General features: G+C 43.5%; 1 protein-coding gene across 1 annotated transcript; it reads right to left on the reverse strand.

Annotated features, from left to right (window-relative positions):
* Positions 1–10,305: 10,305 nt before the first annotated feature.
* Positions 10,306–11,058, reverse strand: LOC124622894. The gene has a single exon (XM_047148684.1). It carries the CDS (start codon positions 11,056–11,058, stop codon positions 10,306–10,308), a length of 753 nt encoding a protein of 250 aa, XP_047004640.1.
* Between the last annotated feature and the right edge of the window lie 9,877 nt (positions 11,059–20,935).

The following is a 20,935-nucleotide window of genomic DNA, read 5'->3' on the forward strand; positions in this document are numbered from 1 at the left end:
TGGTGCCAATGATGGTCGTATGCGTGTTTGGCGCCGTGCAGGTGAGCGCCACAATCAGGACTGCATACGACCGAGGCACACAGGGCCAACACCCGGCATCATGGTGTGGGGAGCGATCTCCTACACTGGCCGTACACCACTGGTGATCGTCGAGGGGACACTGAATAGTGCACGGTACATCCAAACCCTCATCGAACCCATCGTTCTACCATTCCTAGACCGGCAAGGGAACTTGCTGTTCCAACAGGACAATGCACGTCCGCATGTATCCCGTGCCACCCAACGTGCTCTAGAAGGTGTAAGTCAACTACCCTGGCCAGCAAGATCTCCGGATCTGTCCCCCATTGAGCATGTTTGGGACTGGATGAAGCGTCGTCTCACGCGGTCTGCACGTCCAGCACGAACGCTGGTCCAACTGAGGCGCCAGGTGGAAATGGCATGGCAAGCCGTTCCACAGGACTACATCCAGCATCTCTACGATCGTCTCCATGGGAGAATAGCAGCCTGCATTGCTGCGAAAGGTGGATATACACTGTACTAGTGCCGACATTGTGCATGCTCTGTTGCCTGTGTCTATGTGCCTGTGGTTCTGTCAGTGTGATCATGTGATGTATCTGACCCCAGGAATGTGTCAATAAAGTTTCCCCTTCCTGGGACAATGAATTCACGGTGTTCTTATTTCAATTTCCAGGAGTGTAGATTACAACTTCGTGCGTCTCATCTGTTCTGGCGGCACTCCAACGGCAGAAACAGAGCAGTTTTAGTGATGCGCCAGCGGCAGCATCTTGCAGACAGCAGATTACGGTAAAGTGATACAACTGTGCTCTAATTACCTAATATGGCATATTCCCGCACACCAATGGGGTTAAGAGTGTGTGAAATAAATCATCGAGTTAAATTCAGAAATCCCTTCTGCATTCATATCTTATCATCTTTAGAAGTAACCAGCATGAGGCGATCCTTTGGTGAGATATAACTGAGTCAAGTGAAATTCCTCCAACTGCGAATGGGCTGTATGACGCATTTCTGGTTAATATTCTGGAAACTTTATAGGTGAGATAATTTATTCACTTGATGGAGACTACGGGGTAATTACTATAATACAAGTAAGTGGCAAAATAAATAATCATTAGCATCATCATTAACTCTCTCTGTCCGCTTTTCTGAGAACTGAAATTCATATCTTCGAAATAATCCAATAACCCTCACTAATACCCTGTCGTGACATTTCATGTAAATAATGATGCACCTCCCATTTTCAGTGGGCTATAGATCTGGTGACCTCGCTCGCTTAAGCAGCATCTTGTGTAGTAGCAGTCACGGCTTAATTTCCGTTGGGAATCGCCGGAATAACCTTTCGGCATCTCCCAAGTAATCCTTTTTAATTCACTGGAATAACTTGTGCTGATTTTTATCGAGAGGAACTAGGGATCAAAAATCGCATTACTACAGTGACAGCTGGTAGCACATGCTGCTTATATTAAACCTTGTGGTTTAATTGTTTTGATTATAAGAAGCTATGTTGCAAGAACCTGAGCTGCAGAACAGCATTTTGTAAAAAAAAACGATTTCGCAGTGTAAGATTTATCACAAATTTTCAAAAATCGAAATTAGTTATTTTTGTGGCTATGGAGTGGCATGATTGGGGAGGTTGTATATTTGAAGAATGTGTGTCCAAGCACATTAAATTTTAGAATTTAAGTAGCGGCAGTCGCTGCATGTGGATGTGCATTATCCTGCTGAAAAATAACATCACGGTCTTGTCGGAGAAATGGCAGCATTACAGGGTTAACGGCCTGTGCAGTTTCTTATTTTATCTTGCAGAAATATAAAACGTGACCGAGAGTTGAAACCATTGCCTCCAACACCATGTAGCCTAGGAAGAGACATGTGTGTCATGGGCAGATGCACTCTGGAATAGATAACTCACCAGATCTATACCATACACATGAAGATCTGTCAGTCACATACAGACAGAAGCTACTCTCATCGCTGAAGACAAGAGGGTGCCATTCCACTCTCCACTCACCTCTTGGTAGTGTCGTGGAGTCTGCGGCAACTTAGCTGAAGGTACAAGCAATCTTAATCTTACTGCAAACACACGGTTTCCAGTGGTCCCCGATGACAAAGCAGGTGCAGCATGTGCTCGGATTTCGTACCTAGAAAATCTTCAGTCGGCCATTGCTACTCGCACAATGCATTGATTTTAATGGACATCTGTACTATGTGGACGTCCAGAACCTGATCTACAGATATGGAGATGTATGACAGACCACTGTTGAAAAGAGCAACATACCACCGATACATTATTTCCTGCCCGTGGATCAATCCGTTGATACGTCCATTCAGCTTCCCACAGTCCTACAACACGACCCATACGAATGGCTGAAGCTGTTCAACAGGAGTACGTTCTCGTCGGTGAGGTATGGCTGTACCCTAGAATGGATGTTTAAAACACTGTTCATCTCTAAACTCAGCACTGTTACTGCCTGTAGAGTCAAATTAGAGGATGCACAGACAGGCATCCATAGCTCCATCTGATCACCGATGACCGTCACAAATGAGCCACAAACTCAATCCCAGAGTATGTATGTATTATACCCTGGTATTAATGAGTGCAGTCTTGCATATTTTCCTACAACAGTCGTATGTGGTAATCCCCTAGCTATTTTTACGACAACAGATTATTCTCCTAAAAAATGGTTCAAATGGCTCTGAGCACTATGAGACTCAACTGCTGAGGTCATTAGTCCCCTAGAACTTAGAACTAGTTAAACCTAACTAACCTAAGGACATCACAAACATCCATGCCCGAGGCAGGATTCGAACCTGCGACCGTAGCGGTCTTGCGGTTCCAGACTGCAGCGTCTTTAACCGCACGGCCACTTCGGCCGGCGATTATTCTCCTCTAAGAACAACATGTGGTGTACTGTTTACTAGGTGTGTTTCAAAGCATTCACATAGCTGGTCCGATAATCCACATGCTAGCATCGGGTGTTTATAATTAAACTGACGGTGTTCAGAGTGCTGCAGTGTGGGCTGTATACATTACAGGACACCGTCTGCAACCAGGTAAAAATATGGCGCTGTAAGCAGTCAGAATGTGAAATGTTTCCTGTTTTAAAGTCTGTATACTGTTTGGCGACGAGTTTTGATATCCTTTGTGACATGGCTGTTGGTGTTAAGGGCTAAGACATTGCGAAACGCAGTGGCTATTGGGAAGAAAGACGATGGCCTCCCTGTAAAGTCGTTTTATCTGAACAGCAGAAATAGCAGCACTGCTTTCTGGAAATATCGCCGACAGAAACAACTTTGAAGAGACTCCATGTCATCAAATGCGTTAAAAAATATGGTCAAGGATTCTGAAGAAACAGGTGAGTCAGGTGGAGCAAGAAGAAGACAGAGGCGGCCCCTTCTCATAGCAGTTGTTGATTCAGTTGCTGTAGCTATAGGTGACAGTGCCAGATCATGCCTAAATTTCTGTAGCTAATGCCCGAGCTGTGTTGCGAGAATTTTCTCTCCCTTGGTTTTGCAGGGCATTTTACATTGGTATCCCTACAAGATTCAGAATGTGGTCCAAATAAGGCCTCAACGCTGTGACTTTGCCTTTCATTTTTCAGTCGATGACATTTGGCTGGGCAATATTCTTTCGATGGACGAAGTACATTGTACTCTGCACTGTGCCGTGAGGCCGTGAGTGCCTACACCTTTCGCATTTGGAGTTTTACTCCACCACACGTTGTGCAAGAACTGCCATTGCAGTCAGTGTACGTGACTGTGTGGATTGTTTCAGAAGTTACTTTATTCTCAGTCTGTTTTTCTTAGAGGAGATGACACCACGCCGGCCTGTTTGCCGCACAGTGACATTTCCACATTATAACGTTTTCCTCGTGCAGCTTGTGACTCCAGCTTTGCGAGAACGTAGCTGCATCCACACCACACTTTTCATGCAAGATGGGGCGACCCCAGATGTCGCTTGTCAGGTGCGACATTTGCTTCGAGAAATCTGCGGTAACGATCGCATCTTCTCTAAATAATTTCAAGACAGTGAGTCTTCCCGATTCCTGACCTAAATGCATGTGACTTCTTGTTACAGGGATGTCTGAATAGATTGTTTCTGTCAGGGATGTACCCGGATGCTTCCTGATCTGAAGGAAAGTATACAACGACGTATCACTGAGACTACGGTACACTAAATATGATGCGAGAAACTGTCGACCGTGCTGTGTTATGGATGCAACATGTTGCTGAGAAGGGAGACCATACTGAACACATGTTATAACTTGCGACCGTATACTAATAAATTTGCCACAACCACAGTTGTGTGGTATCGATCCTATCACTGAATAGGCGGCGGACAGCAGCGTGGCAAATGGGGCAGCCGTAATGCGCCGCTGCCATGACAACAGCGTCCATAGGACCTGGACTAGGCAACAGATACCATCGTAGCAGAGAGGACAACCATGTTGGGCCGCTATCATGGCAACGGCGTCCATACTACCTGGAATAGAGGGCTATGTATATACGATTACAGATAGGCACACTTAAACTTGTTACGTTATTAAATAATAGAACTATGATATAAATAAGCACAAAGTTAATAGAATAAAGACAGAAAATTGTTTCCTTGCCCCATAGCACATGTCGAATGAAGATAAGGTAAATTAGGAACGTTCTTTTATAAGTTTGACGTTGAAAAGTTATTTCACATAATTTTTTATGTTTATTTATATAACATGTTTTTCTAAAATGAACATGATTTCTTTAAATTGTAAACTTAACACAAATTGTATTTATACTGTAATTTTTAAGCCTAGACATTTACCATTGGTCACCGCTGGAGGCGTTGCTTACACTCACGGGATCATAGCTTGCTATATAAACCCAGGCATAAGGTAAATTGTTGCTGTCAGCCCGCCTCTGATGGGGAATGGAAATGACAGTAAAGGAAAAAAAAGTAAATTCTTTACATTCACCTGCCACTCCTTGATAGACGTGACGCCATCAGCAGTCGACCAGCAGGCAAAACATTATATTTACGTAATCCACTCTTATAAGATGGTTGTCATTAGCTTTGTCTAAGGTATATATTGTAATTTCACAGTATGTTCGCCCTGAAACCGGTCGGCACTATATAAGAAAAAAAAACGCGATTAAGACTGTTTTCTTAATACTAAGTTAATCTTATATCAACTGCTGTCACTCCACAACCATGTTGTCCAAACATCTAACCACAGTTGTCTTGTGTTTAATCGTTCCTCCACTCCTCCTGCAGGCATACCACAGAATGATTGCTTACAGCGCCATATTTTCACCTGGTGGCAAGATGTGGAACTATTCTTTTTCAGTGTACTCCTCCAACTCACCTATTAAAGAACATACCTACGATGCTCCAGTGTCCTGTGATCTATAAAGCCTGCGCTACAGCACTCGGAACACAGTCAGTTTAATTGTAACCACAAAATATTTAGTTCGGTTCCTGATATATTGTGACGCTAGCAGAAAGGCTACATCAGATTAATAATGTCGCCAGCAACACGCCAGATCCGACGCCAAGCAGCTGACTTGGCCACCCTGAATATATGCTGCCAGACAAGTACATCATCGTACCGCTACCAAAGCGTTACCATTCATCTCCTTCTTTTCGACTGTCGGACTGCAGACGACAAGTACACATTAGCGTGCAGACTCCATCAATTCTGCAGTAGCGGAATTGAAGGCGCCAGGGACGGAGCCGAGTGTCATTATTTGCATGTCCAACATTTCGCGTTAACAGGACTGGACGGCAGCCCGGCAGCCCGGCAGCCCGGCAGGCGCCATTTGGAATGCGCGCCCGCGCCGCCAGCTGTGTTTGCCGGCCGGAGCCTCCATTCAGGCCGCGTACAGTCAATTTTCCCGTTAAATTCGGTAGAAAACAACTAGCGCCGCCCTGCTTTGTATTCGAAAAAAGTCATTCGTTCGGCTGGCAGCCCACCGGCCGCCGCCCAATTGATCGCCGCTTTACGTGATTGGCCTCATGTGGGGCCGCTACAGCGCTGCAGGCTCCTCTCGAAATTCTTTTCCGCACCATAACAAATCCTACTACGGGAGTCGTTTTCATATTACGTCCTAGATAAAAGCTCAGACTGAATGGCGTATTTAAGCGGTGTAAACTTTCTGGGAATTGCGATCTCTAAAACTCAATTATGTGATAAAAGTCCTATTTGCTCACACTAGCGTAGGAAGCTAATGGGTTGCACAGTAACGTGAAGGGGGCGAGGTTCTTAAAATGGTTCAAATGGCTCTGAGCACTATGGGACTTAACTGCTACGGTCATCAGTCCCCTAGAACTTAGAACTACTTAAACCTAACTAACCTAAGGACAGCACACAACACCCAGCCATCACGAGGCAGAGAAAATCCCTGACCCCGCCGGGAATCGAACCCGGGAACCCGGGCGTGGGAAGCGAGAACGCTACCGCACGACCACGAGATGCGGGCGGCGAGGTTCTTAATTAGACGCTCCAGTCATGTTAAAGTGACCAACTTCCAAAAGCCTGAATAACCATGTTTTGAAGTGTAGACGTGCAGGAAGAGAATCAGTGAGGTTCTAAAAGAACGAGGTGGCCGGCTGCACCGTGTTTCTCTGCTGAAGCTCCATGGCGCAAACACAACGATCATGGTGGTCCCATAGATTCTCGATGGGGTTTAGATTCGGAGAGTTTGGTGGCCAGGGGGTTACGGTAAACTCATCCTTGTTACTTAGTTAGTTACTTGTTCCATGGAACATTTGAACGATTCTTCTATCGAAATGATGTGGAACGTCTGACACCGAGCGCTGCAGGTTTCGAATCCGCGCCAGATCGCAAGGACCTCGATTACCGCTAGAGGTCTCTACAGCCGTCGCGACATAGGCCGTGACTGTGCGCATTCCAGGCCGGCGTCTAACGTGAGGGCACCGCGGTGGAGCACGTGGTCCCAGCAGCCAATTGTGACGTACCGTATCCGGTATATAGACGTCTGCCTCTCGCTCAGCTAAGCCCCTCACCCCCTGGTAGCTCCTCTCCTCTCCCATCCCCGCCCCCTGCCACGTCTTCACTGTTGTGTCCCCCCTACCCTCCATCTCTACACCCTTCGTCTCCTTTCGCAAGGCGGCTTCCATCAACTCCCCCTCCTGGATGATGCCCTCTCTCCCTCCATTTATCCCTCCTATCAACTCTGATCCTCACTCCCCCTCCTCTCCTCTGTCCTTTTCCCAGGCTCCCTCTCCCCCCTCCTTCCATCCTCTTTTTTCCCCACCTCCCCTCTCTCTGCCCCCTTCTCTCCCTCGAGTCCCTTTGCATTTCCCTCCTCTGCCTCTTCTCATTCCCTCTCGCGTCTGCCCTGCCCCTCTCCCCCCTTATGAGTCCTCTCCCTCCTTGGTTCCCCCCCTTTTCGTTTCTTCCTCTCCTCCCTCCTTGTATTTCCCCCTCCTCCAGACCCCCCCCCCCCCCCATCTGCCTTTGGCTCGGGAGTGTCATCTTTGTGCCGCCATTTTCGTGCAGTGTTTTACAGTGAGTGTTTTTACAGTGAGTGTTCCGTGCGTGTCTTTTGGGAAGTGTTGCGAACGGCCATCATACTGTCGCTGGGTGTGATTTTTTTATCTCTTGCGAACAGACACAAGACTGTCGTCATGTTTTTTAATTGTATGTCTACTATGTTACTTGTCTGATTCCTGTGTATTTTATTAACATTGCCAACCCCTTTTGCTTTATGTTTTAACTTTCCGCATTTCTCCACCATTTTACATTTTAAGTCACCGTTTTATCACCTGCTTTTCTTGTTTCTTTTCTTCTCCCATTTTTTTAAAAAAACGTCTGTAGGCTGTAGAGCAGCGCACTAAGCTGCTGCCAGCCAGCCGCCTTCGGGGGGGAATTGAAATTCAATAAAGAAAAAAGAAAAAAAGCTCAGCTAAGCGGTCTGATATTCGTGTGAGTCTATCGACATCTCGGCTACAGACAGCGTGTTTACCGTACTTTATTTATTGTTTACGAGTGGACGCTGTGGATTTGTTTGGTATATATATATATATATATATATATATATATATATATATATATATATACACACTCATGTTGGTCCAAGGTTTGCCTCAGAAGCATTCCCCAGACTACATCACTCCCTCCTCTGATGTGGACCGCTTTTCTTTCATACGTTTCAGGCCATAGAGCTGACGGCCATCATTCCGATGAAGCATAAAAAGTGTTCATCTCGAAACGCCACCTGTCGTACTCAGACGACATGCAGTTCCGGTATTGGCCAGCAAATTCCAGTTTTCGTAGCCGATGAACAGCGATGAGCATGAACTGCTGCAGAGTCCCAAACGCTGCAACGTTCGCCGAACGGTTGTTGAGGAATCGGTTCATCAGGGATGTCAGATGCTCAGTAGTTGCACGTCTATTCGCCCGTTCACATCTCCGCAGCCATCGTTCTCCCTTGTCATCTACGCCCACGGGGTACAACAGTTGCCTCGGCGCCAGTTTTGGATTGTGCTATTCCGCCATCCACGGTATGCTTTAAGCACGGCGGCACGCGAACACTGATTATGCCCTTTTGGATTTCAGAGCAATCTCTCCACTTCCAGATAACGAGAACGGCAGCACTGTTGTCCGCGTTTTGTATACCCTTCACCGTTAGCGAAGCCACTTGCTGTTTGAGATTGGTTATTGCATGTAGGCGTCGAACACAGACGTTTGTCAAGTTAATGTGATTGGATCGTGTATGTTAAGACGCTATAACATCCACGATATATATATATATATATATATATATATATATATATATATATATATATATATATATTTACTTGTAATGTGACGAGTAGAATATGAACGTGTGGAAAATTATGTAACTCAATAATATTCATTCAATTACGTAATTATTTCTTAAAAAGATGATAATTATTTAAAACAGAGACAATATTTGTCTCTCATTCTTTGTTAATCTATGTCATTCATTTCTTTTGTTTTGTACCCTTTTGTCGTCTTCTTCTGATGTACGTCGCCGACGCAAGACGCGAATCAATTCGACGTCTGTTGAATGAAAAACATTTCACGTAAAATTATTCTAGTTTTATGTTCATTTGCTGGTAAAAAACAAATAGAGCCAAATGCGTTAAAACTATTTATGATTAATTATTGAAAAATCACTTCCTCTTTTAATTATAATTTTGTATTAATTGTTTTATCATAGCTACAAGAAGCGCAGCCATTGTTAGTTGCGATTATATAGCAACTTCGTCTGTACTTCTGGTTGAAATATCAAGGGTTTGTGTTAAACTAATTTGCAAAACAGTATTAATAATTTTTTTGGTGACATCAATTTAAATGATTAATTATTTATTGAGTATAGGAAAATCTTAATTTAAAAAGAAATCCTCTACCTTTTGTTGGCCGCCATCTTAACTTTTATCTCAATGGCAAATTTAAATTACTTGAAACTGCAAACAATATTCTGATATGTAACAAATAAATGTGCACCAGTGGTACTGAACTCTATTTATATAAAAAAAGATAATCGAATCAGACTGCATCTTCTAAGAACAGTGCTGATGGTATTTATTGTTGAACAAGATATCATTGCTGATGTATGAAGCCAAAATTAAACTATGCACGAAAAATGGAGAATAATATTTCTGGTAGCATACGTCAGTGTTGTGTGCAGGTGGTATTCTGTGGTTCCTTTTTATGATCAATTTGCTAAGAATAATTAAATCCATCGAAGACAAAAATTATAAAAGCTCTGATGTACGATCTGTAATTTTAGTGATAAGAACACAACTTAAGTCAACATTATTACACTATGCAAGGTGGAATTCTTGTGCAATTTGAACAAAATAACTATCTGGGAGAAATTGTAGTATGAATATTGCATTATATATTTGTATAATATTGTCAGTATCATTTACAAAATCAAATCAATGCAACTGCTAAATATCAGAGTGAATTCAAACCGCAGAATACCATAGAGTATCATATCACCCATATTCATTGCATTTGTCCATGTTGATGATACGCAAAACCGCCACACTGGCGCCCGAACAGGGACCACCAATGCAACACAAAAATTTTGTAATTTATGACAGGTATAAATTATTCGTCTTCTTCTTCTTCTTCTTGTCCCACGTCACGTAGGGTCGGCGTTGCTCTTTTGGATCCTTGTCATCCATAGTTCTCTATCCATTGCCTCTTCCTTCTTCCATCCTTTCTCCCTTAGGTCCCCGGATATCTTATCCTTCCACCTCATTTCGGTCTTCCTCTCCTTCTCGCTCCTTCAATCTTTATATCTTCAACTCTGTTTCCGATATACTCTTCCCCTTATCTCTGTAAGTGTCCGTACCACCTTAGTCTGCTCTCTTGTATCTTTTCCCCCCATGAGTCCCACTTTCACAGCTCCTCTAACAAATTCATTTTTGATCCTGTCCTTCCTTGTTACCCCACACACCCACCTCAGTATCCTCATTTCCGCCACTTCCATCTTCCGTTCCTGGGCTACTATGATTAGCCATGTCTCTGCCCCGTATATCATAGCAGGCCTTACCACCGACTTGTACACTTTCCCTTTCAAGCCAATGCTCACCTTCTTGTCACACAACACTCCACTCATTTTCCTCCAGTTGTTCCAACCGCAATTTATTCGGTGTTGTATCTCGCTTTCCAGTTCTTCATCCCTCTGTATGTACGACCCCAGGTAATTAAATTTGCAGACCGATTTCAGCTCATCATCCTGGATCTTGCAAGACCTCGTCTGCATATCTTTCAGTGCTAAATATTCTGAGTTTGTCCTGCTAATTTTCATCCCTCTTTCTTCTAGTGCCATTCTCCAATTCAACAGGTTTTCCTCAAGTCTGTCGGTGCTCTGCTCACAAAGAAACACATCAACAGCAAAAATCATATTCCATGGTGCTTCCTTCTTCACATCTTCCACCAGTACATCCATAATCGGGTCGAAGAGGTAGGGACTAATTGCAGACCCTTGATGTAACCCTACTTTTACTGGAAACTCCTTTGTCATGCCCACACTACTTCTCACCTGTGTCATTGCTCCTCTGTACATTTCCTTCACTAATCTAACATACTTCTGTGGCACGCACTGCTCTCTCACGCTTCTCCATATTTCGTCCCTTGGGACTATGTCATACGATTTCTCTAAATCTATGAAAGCCATATGTAGATCGGCTTGTATCTCCCCGTGTCTCTCCACTATCCGCCTTAAAGCATGTATTGCATCAGTCCTTCCTCTTCCAGGCATGAACCCAAACTGTTCTTCACACACCACAGTCTCCTTGCGTAACCTTGCTTCTGTAATTCTTCCCCAAATTTTCATTGTGTGTGCATCAGTTTAACACCTCTATAGTTACTGAAGTCCTGCACATCACTTTTCCCCTTAAATGTTGGGATCAGTACATTAGTTCTCCACTTGTCTGGCATCTCCTACTGTCGCCAAATCTTCTTCATTTAATCCCAAAGGAGCTCAATTCCCTTTTTACCGAGACACTTACATACCTCAACGGGGATCTGGTCTGGGCCAACTGCCTTCCCATTTTTCATCTTTTCAACTGCCCGTTCGAATTCACCTCTACTTATGTCCATCGTTAATCATTCGTTTGCCCCTCCTTCCTCAGGTTTCACCCTTACATTTTCTTCATTCAGGAATTTCTCAAAATAATTCAACCACCTTTGGATTATTTTTCCATGGTCATGCAGAATTATTACTGTTTCAGCTTTCATTTGTTTTATTGCTGTTAGATTCTTAGAAGCTTTACCTCATGATCTGCTTATCCGTATCAGTTGTCTCATATCCTGATTTTTCTGTAGTTGTTCGTATGCCTCCCTTATTAATACCATAGAGTATCATATCCATATTCATTGCATTTGTCCATGTTAATGATACGCAAACCCGCCACAGCGCAAGCGGATTGTTTTCTTGCTGCAGCTAAGTGGATGTAGTTTGTGACCGACTCATACTGGAGAAAATCAGAGTTGTAGCTCTAATATCCCAACTCTCCAGAGATATGGAGGCAGACTCAAGCAGTTATCATTTGTACGGTTCGTAGTTCCGCCTACAGCAGCCGCAAGGATAAGAATCACAGCAAAAATGTCACGAGCAGTTTAACGTTAGCACGCTACCGGATATAGATACCCGTATGGCGTGAGAATCAAGTGCTCTATAATTAGCGTCGTCTGTACAGCAACTCGTGACCGCAACCGACAGCGCCATGGTCAGACTGCTAATTAGTAACAAGCTACACTGTGTCAGGACTAGCAAGTAACACACAATATACTAATGTTAAACTAATCTAAACACTTAGAAACTGCACACATTACTGTAAGGCGTTCAACGGGATTTCGGGGAAAAATCCCCAATACCACATACCTCAACCTACAGAACAAGAGACCCGTCTCTCATAACATCACAAAAGCCATCCACCTCTCATCCTACCCCTCTTTCGAACTATGATAACTCCATGAATGCTCATGACTGTAAACTTAGAAATACTTTATTCACCTCTCGCATGATACTTCCAGTATTTACACAGTACTTCTCGAAAGGAACTAAACACAACATTAACACCTCAACACATAAAACAAACACTCGCCAGAAAGTGTAACCTGCCCCCAATCACGTTACAGTAATATAGTGCCACAATCATTCCTCTACGTGTTGCCATGAACCTGCGACAAGATCTTGGCTGAACCTAAATTTACCGAAAAAGAATAAGAGTGAAAATCTAAACAGCATTATCCGCCGAGGAGCAACATTGTACTACAGTAAACTGTCCGAGGGGATTTAAGATATTACTAAATGAACTTCTTTAAAAACGCGGTTAAAAAAATACCTTGTAAGCAATACATTCTATACAGTGAGGGATTACTGAAATAACACAGAATAATGGTTTCGTAAAAGACTTTTTATAAGTAAAAACTAAAAATGTTAATAATAGGAATAACAAAACGTCTGTCATTTGACATGAAAATGGTTCAAATGGCTCTGAGCACTATGGGACGCAACTGCTGAGGTCATTAGTCCCCTAGAACTTAGAACTAGTTAAACCTAACTACCCTAAGGACATCACAAACATCCATGCCCGAGGCAGGATTCGAACCTGCGACCGTAGCGGTCTAGCGGTTCCAGACTGCAGCGCCTTTAACCGCACGGCCACTTCGGCCGGCATTTGACATGAAATTCTCACATTATGTTTCCTTCCTTTTCACATTTCTTTCTTGTTATTTTCTGGCAGTCGTATTCCCAGAGCTACGCAATGCACGAGGGCCTTTTTTCCCCATCTCCGATCGCTTAGTATAGAAACTACGCGAGTGGCAGAAAGTGTATATGCACTGTATGCTACTGCGCAACTCTCGTACAACACACTCCGCCATTGCCGACCTCAAGGCATCAGTCTGTGTTGCACTACAGCCAAGTAAACATGGCTGCCGTCATTGTTGCTCCCGCCAAGTGTGAATTACGAAGTGTACTTCGGTTTCCGCAAGCAGAAGAAAATAGTGCAGCACAAAATCATCGGAGGATCAGCCGAGTAAACGGTGATAACTTGATGACTAATGGTGTTGTGCGTGAATGGGGACCGAAATGGCGTCCATGATGAAGAGGGACAAGGACGCAAATCTGTCGTTACAGCTGGCCTTGCTGAATGAGTTGACAGAATGGTTGGAGAAAATCGTAGGCTCACCATAACTGCTTTGTCTATAGATTTTCCAGAAGTTTCAAGATCTGTCGTATACTCCATCGTTACTGAATATTTAGGCTACAAAAACTTTGTGCTCATAGGGTTCCAAAGGTTTTGACGGATGCCCAAAAGTCACCGAATGGCTTCAGCTTTTAATTTCCTTGACTGTTATCACGATGACCGAGAGAATATTTTGAAATCAATTGTTACCGGAGATGAAACACTCAATACGACACACCGGAAACAAGACGTCAGTTACGTCAATGGATGCATCCAAATTCACCAAACAAACAAAAAAATTCAAACATTCAACAACAGAAAGGTTGTAGCTGCCGTGTTTTGCGACCAAGAAGGTGTGTTGGTTGTAGAGTTTGTGCAGCCAGGAACCGCTATCAGTGCAGCTGTTTATTCTGAAACTTTACTACGTTTGTGAAGAGCCACCCGAAACAAACGAAGAGGAATGCTAACTTCAGGATTTGTGTTAATCCATGACAGCATTCGTCCCACACACTGCTGGCACAACCCAACGGCTTCTTGAATTATTTGAATGGGTCACTTTCGATCATCCGCCGTACAGTCCTGAACTGGCACCCTGCGACTTCCACCTTTTTGCTGAATTGAAGACGTGGCTAGGAAGGCAGCACTTTTAAACCAATGAAGATCTTCAAAACAACGTCAATGCTCATTTGTAATCATCGGCGGCAACATTTTTTGAAGAAGGTATTGCAAAGCTTGTCCACAGGTACGATAAATCTCTCAATCTTTTCAGTGATTACCTTGAAAAGTAACCATAAGTGTACAAAATTTTTGGTGATAAAATAATTGTCTTCTATGAACTTGTCTTTTATTTACAGCCAATCGGAGGTTGAAAAAATGAAATCGGCCCTCATATAAAGGTAGCACGTTATCCTTCTTTTGAGCTCAACATCTCACTCGTTATAGAGGGATATTGACTCGTTTTTCAGGCGATCCGCTATGAATTTGCAATAAACAAAACGGAAACAATGCTCCGGCGTGTCGACAAGCGCCGGCACGAACATGAGGAATGCCAGACCAGAGAAGACGGTGAGACGACGTCGGCCAATGTTGCGCTGATTAGGACGGCGCCACGACAGGAGCGGCCTTTACAAGAAGAGAATATAAGCTCCGCTCCTGCCAGCCTCGGCCGGAGAGTATTAACAGAGTAGTGGTGGAGAGCACTACGATAGCAGTGACATGTGATACATATCAATTTTTTACATGGACTATGTATACAGGACTCTGATTTGTATTGCATATCGCCCATAGCTTGCGACACTGTTGTAAATTCGAAGTTTATTGCCAATCTTGATATTGTAATAAATACTATTAATGTGATTAGATTGAATTGTTGTATAGCATTCCGAGGACGCAGCATCCTTTAGGCGCCCTAAACGAGACGAATGGGCAGGACCCTACAAAAAACACTGTCGCAACCATCCTGACGTAAGCTGATGGATTTTGGAGCGTTGTGTTATGAAATAATGTGCTTGCAGTCTGTGTATTATTGTAGAAACTGGTAGTGAGAAATGTCTGTGCAGTGCTTTGACATTATTAAATAATCTCTTTGTAAAACAACATAGTACGTTATGGATAAACCGAATGAGGTAACACTGTTTTAAACAGACTGGCCTTGTACTGGGGAGACAGAGGTTCCAGTCTCCATCCGGTCAATCTGATTTAGATTTTCCCAGGTTTTTCCTACTATATTTCACGCAGATGCCGTGATGGTGGCCGCTATAATGCCACGGCCGATTACCTAACCCATCCTTGTCAAACTAGTCATGTAAATATATAACTGCTAGTATATACACTGACTAGCCAGAACGTTATGAAAATCTATCTAATAGTGGGTAAGTCCACCGTTGGTACGCATCGTGTCATGAAAGCAGTGAGGCTTTAGTAGATAGCTGGAGAGAGCTAAAACCAAATCCACACACACAAGTAACCTAATTCTCATAAATTCCGGTGAAGGGGGCGATGAGCTCTGACGCCACTTTCAATCACCTCCCAGACGTGTTCGATCGAGTTCAGATCTGACGTGTTGGGGGGGGGGGGGGGGGGCAGCACATTAACAGGAAGTCACTGTATGTTAGTCAAACCATCACTCTCGTGAACTTGTGACATGGCCCATTATCGTGTTGAAAAATTCCACTTCCGTTGAGAAACATGATCGTCATGAATGGGAGTACATGGTCTGCAACCAGTGTATGATACTCTTTGGCCATCATAGTGCCTTCCACGAGCTCCATTGGCTAGATGAATGCCCATGTGAATGTTCCCGACAGCATAATGGAGCAGCCCCAAACTGTTCTCCGTCACGCAGTGTGGGTGTCAAGGAGCTGTTCCCATGGGCGATGGATTCGCGCCCTCCCATCGGTGTAATGAAGAAGATATCGGGATTCATCAGTCCATGCAACACTCTACCACTGCTCCGACGTCCAGTGCTGGTAGTCACGTCTCCAGTTCAGTCGTAGTTGCCGATGTCGTGGTGTGAACTCTGACGCATACAGGGCTCATTGACTACGGAGGGCCATCATTAGAAATGACCGGTGAACTGTGTGTTCAGATGCACTTGTACTCTGCCCAGCATTAAAGTCTGATGTTACTTCCACCACAGTTCGCCAAGTCATGCACCAGAGCACTCCTCAATCATCCTACAAGTCTTGTAGTATCCGAAATACTCGTGCCGAGCTACAGGCCATCGCAATCTGCCCTCGCTCAGACTCAGATAGATGGTGTGCCTTCCCCATTCTGCGCACAGACAGGATGCTCACTAATACTAAATGCACAGTGCGTTTCTCCGACTAGAAGTAATTCCTCGTCAGGTGACTCTGTTTCGCCTGGATGAGTGTACATTGATAGTAGGTAGATGGTCATAATGTTCTGCATGATTAGTGCACGATTTATGACAACTTTGTTGTCCTTCAATTGTAAACCTAAGACATATCCAATATCCTTGTAAAAGTGATCAACAGATTAATAAGACCGCCACTACTACTATTGTTGCTACTATATACAGACTGTATCATAATTAGTGGCATAAATGCATACAGTAGGAAGTACATGACAGTATAAGCAAAAAAAATTCTCAGTAAACATAGGATCGAAAACGCATACCTTAAGAGCTACGAGCAATTTTTCATCTTCGATGCTGTGAAACAAATCTCTTCTACTGCAAGTTCTTTGCTTTCCATATTTTGGGCAGTGTCAGTATGGGCCAAACCAAGAAAAATATGTCCAGTAAACATGTGCTATAAAGTGCATACGTTAAGAGCTATGAGCACTTTTTCATCTTCGCTACTTTGAAACATGACTCTTCTAATGAATAAATTATGTATGGTCTGGAATTCATGTCAGGGAACAAGCTGAGATGGTGTTTGTGTACGGCCAAACAAGTCGAGAGGCAGCGTGCTGTACCAGAACAAGTACCCTAACAGACACACCATACATTTCAAGCCCTTTTTGGGAATTTGTGTGATCATGGGTACTTTGAGACAGATTAACGAGCATGGAAGTGGTGAAATGTGGGTACAGCAGATCTGGAAGACTAGGCTCTAAAGACACTGAGACGAACCCTAGTACGAGCTCCAATCATGTGCCCGCCGACATGGTGTAACCCAAAGTACGCTTGTATGTATTCTTGATGACAACCCTACTATCCGCATCATCTGTACCTGGTGCAAGGATTATCAGCAGTGGGTTTTCAACTACGGCAAGGATTTTGTCGACGGTTTTTGAACCAGATCATCACAATTATGGGGTTTCTGTGGTCATTTGTCTTTAGCAGAACTGGCATCAATGTGTGTACATCTGTGGGCCACAGACACGGCACGTGGTCAGAGAAACTTTCATTCGTCAGCACCGTCTACCGTGGAACGACGCATTTATGGACATGTGTTCATCGAATCTTTTTCCCTGCAATTCCAGTCAGGAGTCCGTCCCTGTAATTTTTAGTTTTTCTCTGTGCCAGTCGGCGGCATACGAACTATTCGCAGTTGGAAGACCTCTGCCCCAATCTCAGCCTACTAAGGCTAGGTGTCAGTCTGACGTCCTCTATTGAAATCTTGTCAGGAGATGCGCAGAGAGCGATAACAGACCACGAACAAAGTATAAACAGTTCGACGGTCAAAATTTAACTGTAAATTGTTGCAATATTCGTAATGTAATTCCTGAATTCATTAAAGTTCAGGAAAGATATCGCGCACAAATTATTCTCGGAACAGACAGCTGGCTGAAACGCGAAGCAAACAGCTCTGAAATTTTTATTAAGGTATAGAACGTATATCCAAATGCATCTAGACGCAATTGGAAGGGAAGTGTTCACTGCAGTCGACAAAAATACGGTGGGTATTGAGGTCGAAACAGAGCCTGAATGAGAAGTTACCTGCACGCGTCTAATAGGTACAGGTGGACTAAAGTTAATTTTTGGGTGTTTTCGTCAGCCAGTTGATTCCGCCGTGCCAGTTTAACTTTCGTTTGAAGGAAGTCCATGCTCAGAAAGTCGGAAATAACCAGGTAATGCAATAACAGTTTGTGGTAACTTCATGCTACCGATGATATTCTAGAACGTCTATGGATTCATTGCCGGTGGAACGAACATTTGAACACGCTTTCCGAAAACTGTCGTGAGCAGCTGATTTGACATTGCACACGGAATGGAAATAAGTTAGACCTTGCAGCTACAAAAGGGACTTGATCTCATCGACGAAGTCCTGTAGAGACAGGGATAAGTGATCATGATAGTGATGATGATTATTAAAGTTAATAAATCTCTCAAGAAGGTCAGAAGAGCAATTTTGCTAGAAAGAGCAGATAAGTACTTGTTAATATCCTACTTAGATAATGAGTCAATATCATTTAGTTCCCATTTGATAGACGTAGAAGAATTTGGGCAAAGTTTACAAAAGTAGTAGATTGAGGATAGAAGAGGCCCACCGTGATTTAACAACTAAATTCGGAAAGCAGTGAGATAGCTGGGACTGTACACTCTCTGTTCATAGTAGAACGCACGGACGACGTCAGGCAAAAGTTAGTAGGAACTATGGGGTCTGTAAAAAGATCGATGTGCGAAGCATTCAGCAACTATCAACGTCTTGCCTTAATAGGAGATCTTGTCGAGAACCTGGGGTTATTTTGGTCCTGCGTAAGATCGCTAAGCGGGTCGATGGCTTCTACCCTGTCGCTCTTTGAACAGCAGGGTGCGGCAACAGAAGACAGCAAAAGGAAAGCGGAAGGTTTACATTTCGCGTTTAAGATATCATTGGAGCGAATCTGCTTTTACAATTCTTCGTACTATAAAGACAGTAGTGCTATAAAAGGAAAAGGAAAAAAATCGATGATTTCATATTAGGCCTGAAATGCGAATACGTAACGTAATGTATATATTTATGCTTCCTGTTAATATTTTTGTCAGTTCGTTTGTTGATGTTAACACTATAACCACAAAAACTTATGTATTATAATGCATAAATTCCTCATATATTACTTAAAAGAAAATACATGTACTCACTGGAAAATTACTCTGAAAAATTTTTGCCTATTTAAACAAGAAGAATTCGGTTTTGTCAAGGTAGAACCATATTTCCTTATTATGTATTAGGAAGCAAATGCGGATATTAAAAGTGCTTCGATCACAAGATGGTTACGTGTACTAATTCTCGCACACTGTACAGTCGTGAATCAGAGATATCACGTGTATGCTTCCTACTAACCTCTATACATGCCGTGAGAGAGATGTCTTTGTTGCTTTGTTTCCTACTGATGTAATTTTTATGACTAGCCGTGTATCTGACCGAAACCTCCGAGAAAAGTGAGCCTCAGCCTTTTGCTCACATTCTTACATGTAATGCACTTGGTTGTTTTTCATTTCCTACTAATCTTACCTTTCACGACATTTTTAATATTGTTTCTAGAAGTGTATCTTCAATAGCAAAGTGAACTTCAAATTGTCAGGCTTTTCTTAAAGGAAAGATCAGTCCCTTAGTATCATAGTACAAGACAAAATCTTGTGTTCAATGATGTCTATGTTAAGAGAAGAAAACTTAATGTCTATCCTTTGTTTCCGTTCTTTATTACTGGGGATACACTTATAAAAATTCTTGAAAAGAGCTGTCACCATGAACATATGAGTAAATTCACAATAGTCAGGTGTTTTACGAGATAAAGCAAACTCTTGTTACCTTATTGTAAACGAAAGTTGTGAGGGTTTTGCTACGTATGACAGTGTTTCAGATAATTTACTTGCAGTGTAATGGCTTGAAAATGTTAAGTCCTGCTGTCAGTTAGCATTTGCCACCACCTGTATACGAGTTTTAATGCTAAATAGTGTTCTGAGAATTATAAAATAGTGGCAAAGTTCCTCAATCGATTAAACTTATTCCTGCCCGTATATGTAATCGGTATTTCATTATGAACCTTTATGCTGTTTACAAGAATATGTATAATTTGGTGTCTGCTTCGAATTATCGATTAGTTCGCTCCTTTCTGTATGACGGACAGAAGATCGTTAGCATGAGGCGCGACTATACGGAGGTGTCTGTGGACTGCTGCGTTGGCTATGGACCGCTTAGTGTGACGTCACTAACACTGCTGGGCGGCCCTGTTATCCCGGGGGTGTCGATCTGACTATAGTTGCAGCTATTTGAAGTGCCACCACAAAGTGAAAGAAAAATTACCAGAATGACAGAGAACTTACAACAATGTGACGTAGATGAATGTTACCTTCAGTGATTGGCCGAAACGGTGTACGATATTGTAGCATGCTGATGTCACTCACGCAGAAGACCTTTGCTGTGGAAAACATTTATTCGAAGGAATTACGTACTGTAAAATTGTAATGATGAAAATCGTGCAGTTCCTTTATTACATTTTATATGTGAGTGAGAGTAGAACAGGTGCTGCACTGGTGAGCAGAGAGAGGTATTTAGCGCGGAGCTCCGCGGTGTCGGGGTGACGCCCCCGCTAACGCCAGGTCGGACGCGGCCGGCGACTGCGAGGATGGATGGCGGGCGCCGCCGCCCTAACGGCTGTCGATTACTCTGCGCCGTCGCGGCGGGTGGCGCCACGGGCGCGACTTCCGCCCCCGCGCGCCAGCCGGCAACCCTTCCGCGCCACATTCGCAGTTGATTGGTGACAAATGTCGTAATTAGTGCCGCCGTGGCCACCGGCCGGATTGAGAGGGTCGGCCGAGGGAAGCCTCGCGCCCGACTACAA

Source organism: Schistocerca americana, chromosome 7 (genome assembly GCF_021461395.2).
Source record: "Schistocerca americana isolate TAMUIC-IGC-003095 chromosome 7, iqSchAmer2.1, whole genome shotgun sequence".
NCBI classification, from domain to species: Eukaryota; Metazoa; Arthropoda; class Insecta; order Orthoptera; family Acrididae; genus Schistocerca; species Schistocerca americana.